Source organism: Etheostoma spectabile, unplaced genomic scaffold (genome assembly GCF_008692095.1).
Source record: "Etheostoma spectabile isolate EspeVRDwgs_2016 unplaced genomic scaffold, UIUC_Espe_1.0 scaffold433, whole genome shotgun sequence".
NCBI classification, from domain to species: domain Eukaryota; kingdom Metazoa; phylum Chordata; class Actinopteri; order Perciformes; family Percidae; genus Etheostoma; species Etheostoma spectabile.
Window position 1 is genome coordinate 532172 of NW_022605608.1, and position 12489 is coordinate 544660.

Below are 12489 nucleotides of genomic sequence, written 5' to 3' on the forward strand. Positions count from 1 at the left end.
TTTGATCGTGGGAAGTCAAAATTGGGATCGCGATTAAAATTCGATTAATTGTGCAGTCCTACATTAATTCAAATTTTTCAATATTTCCATTTTTCCACTGGGGGTTGTACTGTCCTAATAAGAGTAGCAGGTCCTATGTTGATACACTAATAGATCCCACATGCTTACCTACAGGCTACAAACGTCAAGCGTAGGCTACTGTCAATGCAGGAACCAGCGGAGGGAAATGTCTTTGTCAATTAGGAGACTAGTGGAAATAGAGTGGCAGGTTTTTTGGCAAGAAGAAATGGACCAGTTTCTATTTCTTTCAAGTGGTAAACTGGAAGCCAGTGTTCTTGGCATCTGTCAGTCCTCCAAAACCACTATTAGACTCATTTCCTTTTCTATACTGACCCGAATACAGTTGAAAGCTGAGACATATTGTTGGAATTGCACTTATTTTTCTTAGATGATATCTCAGGCTCAAAACTGTTTTGTAAATAGATTGTTCAGTGTGCGTAACTTTTTGATATTACAGAAATAAACGTCTGTTACATTCAAGCCATTTCCAAGTGAGTTGCTACAAGGTTAATTAAGACTAACAGCTCCACATAACTCTCTCTGTATTTCTCAGTATGGCTGAAACAACGATATTTTAAAGACAGCTAACTCAATAATACTTTGACAGAGTGGAGCCTCTGTGGGCATATTTTCAATAATAACATGTGGGTGGTAACAGCCCATATACTGTACATACGGTGAGTTGTGAAGTGTGAAGTGGTGTGTGTTGTGTGTTGAAAGGGTTCGCCGCGTGGTGATGAGGAGGGTCTGGAGGAGCAGGCGAGGAAGCTAGGAGAGGAGCTGAGGGAAGTCAGAGAGCTGTACGAAGCCGAGCAGGACAAAACAAGCAGCACTGAAGACAAGGTGCTGCAGCTGCACAATCAGGTACCGCCTTCAGTAACAGAACTGCACATGGGATAACATGTACAGTGCTGCTCATGAGTATAGAAACCCCTGCTTAAGTTGACTAAAAAGAGGAATTAAAAAAAAGTCCAACCTTTAAAGGACACCAATTTTCTTTGTGAATGAATAATGTATCATAAATAAATAAATGTTCCTTCTTAAAATACAGGGGGCATAAGTACACACACCTATGTTAAATTCTTCTATCGCAGAGAAAAATGAAGTACTTTTTACTCCACTATATTAATCTGACATCTTTAGTTACTAGTTACTTTACAAGTTAAGACTTTTGCACACAAAACACATGTAGTTTATAAAATTCAATGTTGTATTAAAAATTAAACTAGCCAACAATATAACGGCCTGAAGTCCAGCTGAAAATGATTAAACCGTTAAACAAAACACAACTGTTAGGACCATTTTTAGTTTCTAAAATGTGAGGATTTTTTGGCAATTACCTTTTACTTTAAAGTACATTTTCCTGACCCATACTTACAAACTTTTACTAAAATAGCATTTCCAATGCAGGACTTGTACTTTACTTGTAACAGAGCATTTTACAGTGTGGTATTAGTTCTTTTACTAAAGTAAAGGATCTGAATACATCTTCCACCACTGCTCAACAGTTTGTGTGCCACTGTAAATTTGATGTATGTTGTTTGTAAAGTAGCACATTGCTTCAACATTTTCTTCTTTCTGCCAGGACAGCTCACTCTCTCCTGTGGGTTTAAAGTGCCATCTCGCGTGATTTACACAGAAGAAGCTCCACACACATGCACGCACGCACACATGCACACACACATGGGTCAGCTGTTCTTCTGGCGGACTGGATAACTGAACATCAGTGTCACACATGAGCACCCCTCTGTATAACGTGAACTTCAGAGACTGGATGCAATCTCGAATTTATGAGGCCTGCGTCTCACCCATCTGTGTCATTCTCCCATGTGACCTGCAGATGGCGCTGCTCTCTGTAGAGATGTGCTCTCTCCGGGAGGACAACGAGCGGATGAGGACAATGGCTGAAGTCCGAGAACCCAGCGAGCAGCTCCAGACTGCTATCAGAGACAGAGACGACGCCATAACCAAGTAGGATCACATCACATATGCACATATGCAGATTCACACAGGCAACAAAACTCTCTTCAATAATATAGTGTTATAATGTCACGTTAAAAGGATCATTCTCAAAGTGGGTCTTGTGTTTATAGTTTGGCTATGCTCCTATTTGTAATATTAATATTGTACTCAATAAGTCCATTGCTGAGATCTGGGGATAAGGTTACATCCCTTAAACGTTTGGCCGGGCACCAAACATCAGTAATGAAGACTGAATCAGATAGGCTTTAATTTAAACAAAACTCTAGGTTAATCAAACTTATTTGGAGGAGGAAATAAAGGTAAAATGAAAATTATATGATATATTAGTACCTGAATGGTCAAGTTGTTGTAATACATCCCTCAAATTTTAAGATTGACATCCAATACTCTTGGTTTTACCTCCAAATATAGTGGTTTTAATCTTAATTTTCAGTTGCTTTAAGGTGTTCACTTGCTCTCAGTTAACAGAAATAACTTTCTTTTGCATATTGTCATCATAACTGAAAACTACAAGAATAAGACCCAAGCTTTATTGAACCAGAATTGTCCTTTAAATTAGTTATTTTTCATCACTCCAACACTACACACATACAAAGGGATAAGATAGATTGAGATTATAGATAGAGAAATATGACTAAGATGGTATAATGCTGGCATACCTCTGCCCAAAGCTAACAAAATCTGCCTGAAGATCCCTCTTTAACATGTTATATCTTGTCTGTACAAAAACCAAAGTGTAGAAACAAGATTAAGGTTATGTGCTGGAATATTTCTTGGCTGAGAGCACTGACTTCCTGGAGTCTTGTCATCACCATGATGTGTTAATTAGTTAATTCATTAGTTAATTTTGCTAATGTCCGTTTCCTTTCTTCCTTTCTTTGTGTTGGAATTTTAAACTTCGGTGGATTAATGAGGACTGTGGTAACCATCTGTCCAATCTGAGTTTTCTCTCGCACGACTATTTTGCAGCGGCTATGTGCAGAGCTTAGCACCGCCCATTATGATTTCGAGTGATTTAAAGAAACCTCAATAATCCAGAGCACGTTTTTTGCCCATCCAGGGCTGGGCAATATATCAATGTTGTATCAATATCGCGATGTGAGACTAGATATCGGCTTAGATTTTGGATATACCCTAATATTGTAATATTTTAAGTGTTTTTAAGTGTCTTTACCTGGTTTTACAGGCTGCATTACAGTAAAGTGATGTCATTTTCTCAACGTACCAGACTGTTCTAGTTGTTCTATTATTTTCCTTTACCCACTAAGTCATTAAATCATTTCTGGAGAATATATTTATCAAAAATCTCAATGTGTAAATAACATTTTGTTTAAGCACCAATAGTCAACCATACAATATTGTCACAATATCGACATCGAGGTATTTGGTCTAGAATATCGTGATATTGGATTTTCTCTAAATCGCCCAGCCCTACTCCCATCCCAGAATGCTGTGTGGACTAGCCAGACCATCTTCCGTTCTGCAGCGTGTGGATGGTCTGGCAAAGTGAGACTACCATAAGGCTAGCTGTTTCCCTGTGCCTCCAATCATTATACTCAGCTAAGCTAACTGTCTGCTGATTGTAGCCTTGTTAACCAATCTTCTTATCTAATGCCGTGTATATTCCACACACAAAAAAGCAGATTTTGGGTCTGATTCCCCCTTCCCAACAATGGTCGGCAAAGCCCTGAATTTTTTATGGTTCTAAAGATTATCTTGCCAGATTTTCCTGTCGTTTGTGAATTAAGAGTGTTTTTACTGATCGCACTGATTTCAAGTCACATATAATATATATAATATAATATGGTAAATATTTACCATCCATAATCCTGTTGTGAGTGAGGGACACCTAGGCATACAGAGCTCATACCGCTTATCAGTGGATCCTGAAGGGAGAAAGAGGGTAGAATAAACAGGGAGCTCTAACAGAGCTAATGTCTACAATGTTAACAGAGCATTAGTTAGCTCCAAGGTTAGCTCACACTGTGTGGGGTCTCTTCCATTATCAACATCTGTTGTGGGCCAGGCCCAACTCTCTGCAAGTAATTGAATAAGTGTATTTACCAAAATGACAATCTCTTCCTTTAAAGAGTTATTTTACATTGTCACTGTGAGTAGTCTTTATTTCATGGATTTCACAAAGTTCAGTAGGACATGTTATGTCGTAAACCGTTTAAATCTGACCATGCGTGACTCAAATCTGCACTCGACTCACATCAGGCAGTGACATACATTCATCACCATAGTACGAGGTCACTAGTTGCTCTGTCTGTGCGTCTTGCAGGAAGAAAGCAGTGGAGATGGAGCTGGCCAAGTGTAAAATAGACATCATGTCTCTGAATAGCCAGCTCCTGGACGCCATCCAGCAGAAGCTCAACCTGTCGCAGCAGCTGGAGGCTTGGCAGGTGGGTCAAAGGTCACAAGCGATAATATTGGTAAAATCACAATTGTCCTTTTGTAGCATTTTGAAACAGCTATTTAAAGGTTATTACATAAATAAAGCTGTTCTGTAAATGTAGTTTTTGGATTCTTTTTGTACATCCAATTTGAGATGAAATTAGTAAGCAGACTATTATATAATGTATATGAATGTATTAGAACAGTTTTTCCATTTTCCTTCCCTTCACCGTAACTTGTGATTATTATTTTAACACTTATAGAATCTGTGCACATAAAGTACACTTAACCACTCCATTACTGTAACTTCAGAGGGTGCATGTCAGTTGTTTGTCTTTAATGGGTGTCCATAAGGAAACATATAACATATCATTGCTGTTGGTTGAAAACATTCTATGTCCAAAGCCGTCGTTTTTTTAGGAAATTAATAACAGGCTAATTTGAAAACATTTTATTGAGGGATTTACCTCAGACAAAGTCAGGCAAAATCGCCTCATCACTGTTTAAATATTTGTAAAACACACAGACTGATGTAAAGGGTGACCAATAGCATTGATATATTAAAAAAAAATTTAATGACAAAATATGAAGATACAAAGTTACTGCCCAACAACGATGATATGTAGCCTGAGGACAGTGTGTGTGTGTGTGTGTGTGTGTGTGTGTGTGTGTGTGTGTGCGTGTGTGTGTGTGTGTTCCCTCCCCTCCCTCATCTGTAACTAGCAGCTCTTTCCTCTCTCTTCTCCCTGCCCACAGTTTGCCTCCTCAGGGCTCTTTACTGTTTGGCTCTTGTGGTTTCTGATCTAGTGGCCTTTCTCAGCTTCCGTACCACCCTTTCTCCCCTGTGGTACCCCCCCCTCCTGCCTTAGAGGTGAGCCTGAGCCGCGCCATCTCGCCGTTTCACCCTGCACTAACCCAACTATGCTGAGCCATTCCATGCCAAGGTTACCTGACTCAGGAGAGACGCCCATCCAAGCTCCCTTTCTCTCTGTTCTCTCTGAACCCATTCACCACCACAGAGAACCATCCAAACACACCACCCTCTGTCTCTCTCTCTCTCTCTCTCTCTCTCTCTCTCTTTCTCCATACACCTGTATTACCTAAAGGGTTTTAAGAGATTGGTCCACTGTTCAGCTTACCTGTTGAGAGATGAGAACACAGACACCAAAACCCCCCCTGTATCTCCAATCCATCATAAACTAGGGTGGTGTTTATTATAGTAATGCTACAGTGCTAAGTGATATTAGGTCAGAGGTGTCAAAAGTATTCACGTTCATTTTTCAAGTAGAAGTATAAATAATAGGGTTTAAAAATTTCTTCTGTAGAAGTATCAACTCAAGTTTTTTATTCAAGTAAAAGTGTAAAAGTACTGGTTTCAAAACTACTTAAAGTATAAAAGGAAAAGTAATGTAAGAGAAAACACGTTTTCAAATTAAACAGCGAGTTTTGAAAACAATTAGCTTGTGGTACTTGGGTGTGCAAAGCTTGCAGCGCATTCAAAAGGGATGTAGAAGGATTGGCTGGTTCTCTTAAGTCTCTGCCACAGACATTTTAGTAGGCTACATGCGTCTGCTATTTCTTTACTGGAGTGTGATGTGATTTGTGTCATATGCAGGTGCGATGGAACGCGTACAAACCAATAGGGTGTCGGAATGGTATATGTTTGTAATTCTCATCCAACCACAATCAAATTCACTCTATCCGGATGGCGCGATTTATCTGGATAGGTTTTTTCTTTTGAACAATGGCAAGCCAGAATGAAAACAAGCCAAACTGAAATAGGAGTAACAGGGCTATTTTTGGAAGGAGTAGAAAGTACAGATAATTGCATGAAAATGTAAGGAGTAGCAGTAAAAAGTCTGATCTAAAATAATTACTCCAGTAAAGTATATAGATACCCACCTCTGTATTAGGTGGCATCCCCAGTAAAAAAGTGGGTTTTCCTATTCTATGTACATGTTTTTAGTCTCACATCACAATTGTTGCTAACCTGATTTAATGTAGCAACTTGTCGGAGCCCCCTGGTGGCTTTATCTCTACTAACAACCATCCGTTGAATAAGTCAAAAGTATTTTGTCCTACAGGATAGGAAAGAGAGGGAAAAAAAAGATGTCTGCAACACAAAATTGTGGCTTTTTGTGCGGACTTTAATTTGGCATTTTCTTATATTTTTTACCTCCTTAGGCCTCTATAAGCTATTCAAATGAATTAATCTGAGAGGAAAAAGACTCTTTTGGTAAACTCTTCTTAATGGCCATAAAACTCCAGGAGAGCTGAAAAGCTGAATGATAGGTCCAAGCTGACTGTGCTTCAACTAGTTGTACTTGTTTAATTAAATTGGTTGAAGGTTCAATCCTGCCCACGTCTGCACTGAACACTGATGGTCAGGCTAGGACCTTACATGGTAGCTCACTGTCATCAGTGTGAGTGTGCGTTTAAATGGGTGAATGAGAAGCACATTGTAAAGGGCTTTGACACAGTATAAAAATAACATTATAAATATAGTTTATGTATATCCATTTTTTAAGTTTTGTGCTTCTTTTTGCACATATTTCTAAATACATTTTTTTCTTAATCAAATTATCACACTGCAAACCTGAGGCCAGGCAGATGTAAGTAAACAACAAATGATCAGGGACAAAAGGTGATTGTGGTGTCGCTAATCAATGTCTAACAGGTAACTTGATCAAGGATTCCGATCTCCCTAGAACTTCCTATACCACCCCACCTGTGTAACATTTCTCTCCTGTCTTTCTCTCATCCACGTCTGTGCCCATGGCTTTAGGATGATATGCACAGAGTGATTGACCAGCAGTTGATGGACAAGTACCAGGACGAGTGGCGCTCGGCCCCTACCTCCCTGCCAGGGTCGTCCAGGGCCCATGGCGGCCAGTCCTCCAGACGAGCTCACCGCATCTCCGACCGGGACAAGAGACTTTTCTCTTTTTTCAAAAAGAACTGAGCCTCATTGGAGCACAGCAGACAGACAGAGACAGACGAGGCCAGGGACAAGGAGGGAGTGACATCACAGTATTGGGGTAACAACACAGTCAAAGACTGGCAGTGGCACACACTGAGGTTTGGATGGGGGGGGGGCATTTTGCACTTTATCTGTCCCATTACTCTTATCTTTGCTGATTAATTGGTGACTGCTGACTAAGAGAGACTGACTAAGAATAGTACTTCCCCAGAGGCTTTGGCTTCAGCCCCTCGCATAGAAATCAGTCTTACAGGATATGAACAGGGTCACAAAGTTTACCTCCAAAGAGGAAGGTTTCCTTGTAGTGCCTACAACCATCTCTACTAGCCCACTGCCAACTCTGTAGAGGGGGAACACTATGTTCAAACTGTTACTGTATGCATCCCAGTTATCAGGCCAAGCAGTCTGGGGAACAACAGGTGGATGTGTGGGATATTGCAGGATTGTAGGAAAAGATGTGGATAGCAGGACAGAGCTGTACATCAGAATATGATGCTGCAGCCAGCCCACATGGAATCTCTCAGGTTTATTCATTTGTTTAGGGGATGTTCACAACATGAGGCAACAGAGCTTGACGCATCAGGTTCATAGTTTGCTGTATATCTGACAAAACAAATGAAAAAAAGAGTGCTTATTTTCTTATTGACTGCAATGCAGGTGAGCGTATTGCCCCAGGCCCAAACTTCAAATCAGAGTGAGAAAAAAACAAACTTTAAAGGGTTACATAAATGATTTAGTATTACATTTTCAAGTTTGGGGACTTGCAATAGATATATTAAAGTTGCATTTATCAATATGGGTCTATAAACAATGTGTAGTGTGAAAAGAGCCACTCATAGTTAAACTCTCTGTAAATTATCACCAAACTCTGCAGTTCAGCTCTATGCAGTGACCTTTTTTTATCTCATTGTTTTGGTTTTCCGACCCTTTCGGTTTCCCCCTTTTTCTTGGCAGCAGTCAGCTGTTTTCAGCAAAAAGCTCTAATAAACTGACTGCACTCTCAACTCCCAATTACTGCTAAGGTGAACAACTGGTGGCTAACAACCAAAAACAATGGATCCTACATTCCTTGTGTTGTAATTTTAAACTCGATTTATGAGGATGGTTAAAGCGTAACTCTCGCCAAAATGCAACCTAGAGTGTTTTTGTGAATGTACCCGAGTCAAACTTTTGGTTAAAAGCATATTTAGGACAAAAGCGCCACTTTTAAGATTTACCGTATTTTTGTTTTTTGCGAGAGCTAGGGACACTATGATCAAAATAGCTATTTTAAAAAAACAAAGAAGACTCGACTCAATTTCGCCAGGGGCTCTACACATGACTTTGAGCATTGAGAACATTGTTTGTGTAGATTTTACTATTAAAAGTTTCGCTCTCCAAACGCAACGCAGGAGGAGAGTAAAGATGGAAAGCTCCTAAAAGCTTAGTTCCATACAAATGCACGGGTAATTTGTTGTTTTGTCGTTAGTAAAAACAATATTGACCTTGTAGTTGAAAAAAGAGCCTTATAAGAATGACATTATCTACTATGGAGTCCGTTCATTCGCATTCGAAGATCGACACTTTTTGACTGACAAGATGGCGGATAGCGTAAATAACAACTGCTAAAGGAAGTCTAACCTTTCTTTTTAGTAAACTCTGTGAACAAAAACAATGTTCTCAATGCTCAAGTTCATGTGTAGAGCCCCTGGTGATGTTGTGTCGATTCTTCTTAGTGTTAAAATGTTGATTTTGATGCTATCATAGTAGCGCCCCTAGCACTCCCATTCAAAAGACCATTGTACAAAAAACAAGAATATGGTAAATCGCAAAAGTGGCATTTCCGTCCTAATTATGCTAAATGAAAGTTTGACTCGGGTACATTCACAAAAAGACCCTAGGTTGCATTTTGGCGAGAGTTGCGCTTTAACTGCACCTCAGATCTCTGCAGGGTAAATCCAGACAGCTAGCCAGACTATCTGTCCTATCTGAGTTTCCTGTTGCACGACTAAAACAACTTTTTAACGTACACATGTTCCACCAGAAAAAGTTCCTTTCCCGAGCCTATTTTGCAGCTGCACGCTGGCTCCGTCAATTGCTTAGCGACGGCCCAAGACGACTGTGATTGGTTTAAAGAAATCCCAATAAACCAGAACACGTTTCTAGGGTCTGGCAATGCAAGACTTCCCCAAAAGTAATGACACATATCACCATGGTACCATTTAGTAACATTAGTTTTATACTGAGGTCAAACAGGGTCAAGCTTGACCAGGGAAAGAGGATTCTCAAATTGAGTGAGTGTTATTAGTTGGGTCTGCGTGAACTCTATGAAGCCTTAAGCTCATCTCCAACATCTGAATAAACCTTTGGGTGACTGAAGATAGTAATATCGTCTATCTGGGTGGTATCAGTTTTCCACACTTGACCTTATATTTTACGTTTAAAATATATATAAATTTTAAAAAGGCCCTGTCCAACATTGTCCTTGTGATGTCAATCATCTTCCAAGCTGACCAAATGTTCTAAATGTTTACACATTAAGGGAGGAACTATGTAGAATGCCAATCAAACCACCTCAACAATAACCTGTTGAATTGAACCTCCGCTAAACTTCCTCTGCAGCAGTCCACACCGGAGCTGCTTTGGTTCAACACTCATAGAAAAGGTCTACCTCCATTCTCATTGCTTAAACACTTCATTGGCACTTTGTTTTCCAAGCTGCAGAGCTTCCGTTGAAGGTGCCATTATCTGTGACACCATAAGTAATACAGTACCTGCGATCATGGATGACTTACTGTGTGTCACAGTGATGTCTCATGTCTGTCTGTGTTTGAACTCATGTCTAATGCAGCTGTGCAAATCTATGCAGATGTCTTGTCATCTCAGCTGGTTGTTGGGAAGGATCAACCCAAAGAGTGATTTTTTTTTATAAAAAGTTGAATAAGTTTGGACGAAATAGTTATATTTATAAGAAAATAATGCATACCTTTTTGAATGAAAATCTTTTTTTAGAGAGAAATATACCTGTTTGTTGTCATTTCTAGGCTGTTTGTCTTATCATGCGTGTCCTAACAGTGAACGGGAATTCCACTGGTGAGTTGGACATATCACTCATACGTATGTCTATTTGACTGTTGGGGTGTGCCATGTAGTAGAGCTGGCAAGAGATTCATGAGCACTTCTAAGTTTTACCCAAACTGTTCACCAATAGGGAGCATAACCCCAGGAAAACCCCAAGAAGCACCAGGAATCTCAATTATTAATCCAAGAGTGCCGCATGAAATGCAACATCAGGAGCACTTTCTGATCAGTCACCCTTTATAAACAGTTCGTAATTTGTAATTAATTGTTTTTTTTAATTAGTAATACATTTTAGATGAGAAAATCTAAATCACTGTGATGTCTACCTGTTATATACCATGCTAAAGCCAGCAACCAGTTAGCTTAGCTTATAAATCATTAATAAAGACTCAAGATTGTCTTACTTTCCAGTGAACCAGCAGCAAACGTTAGCAATTCATCTGTAAATATAAATAGTAATAAGTCATTAATTAAGGGTACTCACACTATTCTAGACAAAAGTCTGCATTTGTAAATATATTAAGAAATTAGTTTGGGTCCAAATGCTCTGCAGACCTGTTCCAGGAGGTCAGAGGTCAACCATTAATTAGAGGAGTCTTTCTGATGAGTTAAAAAAATGCAGTAAAAAGTTGTTTTATTTAACTGGTAAAGGCTTATTGATATTTAAAAAAAAGTCTCTGGAGTGTCCGGGCCAAGATAGGCAGCACTAATAACAAGTAACTGGGAAACAGAAAAATATCAGAATAAAAAAGATGTGATGCAATTTCTTTCTAAAGTTGACTAAAATGGCACCTCAAAACAACCCAAAAGATAATGTATCTAAAAATATGAAATAATCAAGACCAATCCAAAACAATGCAGTAAAGAGATTAACAACATTCTAAAAATACCTCAAAACATTGGCAGCCAGAAGATAGAGCGTCCAGTTTCAACAGCAATCATTTGAATTAATAAAAGATTTTGCAATTTTAGATCTGACTTTAGAATAGAGCTGGTCAATATGGCTAAAATCCTCTTTTCCCATTTAATATCTCAATATATATATCACGATATAGCTAGTTTTCTGGTACGTCAACATTTAAAAAGTCCATATGAAAAGTACATATTAAGGAGTATTTTCTCATTTGATGATGATTGATTGAACATAACATGCAAGGATCAAAACGTCCAAATGCAAACGTTGTAATGAACGCAGTTTTTTTTTTTACATTGCTATAGAAAACATATTTAAAAAAAATACATACGATAGATATCATATTTTTAAATTGTTTGACGAGATATATTGTCATATCACCAAGCCATACTCCAGAAGCTTCCAGGCATCAGTGAATCTTTTCTTCACTCTGTATAGAGGGTGCCTTTTGTTAGACAGTTCTTTGACTGCTCCTGTCTGAAGGGAGAGCGTGAGCGCGGTTGGATTCAAACACTGAACCTTCACGTCCATGTTTTCCGTTGTCTGATTGACAGGCGAGGGAAAGACACAGCAGCCTGCAGCACGCTTGGATTAAACACCAGTCTCTCCTGCTGTGGTATAACCACACTGTAATTTGTCTCACTTCATGTCAATTTTTTACATTGTAACATATTTGGTTCTGTCCACATTATGTCCTGGTTACTGTTTGTTTGACTGTTTGTCTTGTTGAAGACTGTCACTCCGACACTGTAGACTGTACTGATTCATTTTTTTAAATTGAAAGCATTTTTCAAAATGCCGCCTGCTGCGTGTCGGCGTGGTAAACATCCCGATGCTGTCGCTGTGGGTTGAGTGTGTGTTGCAGTGACAGACGGACATGCCATCGAGTGTGTTTGCTGTTGCTTGTCTCCACTTGGTTGGATGTTGTTTTGGAATTTAGTGCTTTCGGTGAGCTCATTGTGCTCTGTGTGAGTACTTCCATTCACCACTGACTAATGGCACTGTTTTCAGAATGCTTCAAACTATTCAAAATATTTATCATGCAATTTTCTTAGCATTTTGGGGGATTTTTTATACAAATAAATACTTTACAATC

General features: G+C 39.2%; 1 protein-coding gene and 1 long non-coding RNA gene across 5 annotated transcripts in view; both read left to right on the forward strand.

Moving 5' to 3' along the window:
- LOC116686671 (BICD family-like cargo adapter 1) overlaps positions 1 to 9276 on the forward strand; it is a 26671-nt gene extending 17395 nt beyond the window's left edge. For 3 of the 4 annotated variants that reach the window (XM_032511710.1, XM_032511708.1, XM_032511709.1), the window contains 4 exons: positions 781 to 924; positions 1901 to 2031; positions 4328 to 4448; positions 7226 to 9276. In XM_032511710.1, coding sequence (XP_032367601.1) covers positions 781 to 924; positions 1901 to 2031; positions 4328 to 4448; positions 7226 to 7402 — 573 coding nt within the window. In that variant the 3' untranslated portion in view covers positions 7403 to 9276. Of the gene's footprint in view, positions 1 to 780; positions 925 to 1900; positions 2032 to 4327; positions 4449 to 5196; positions 5312 to 7225 lie in introns of all 4 variants that reach the window. The other variant, XR_004331323.1, reaches the window with a different exon arrangement.
- A 233-nt stretch (positions 9277 to 9509) lies between these two features.
- LOC116686672 (uncharacterized) lies at positions 9510 to 12489 on the forward strand. The gene is made up of 2 exons (XR_004331324.1): positions 9510 to 10726; positions 10776 to 12489. It is a non-coding gene; the product is annotated as an uncharacterized LOC116686672 (long non-coding RNA).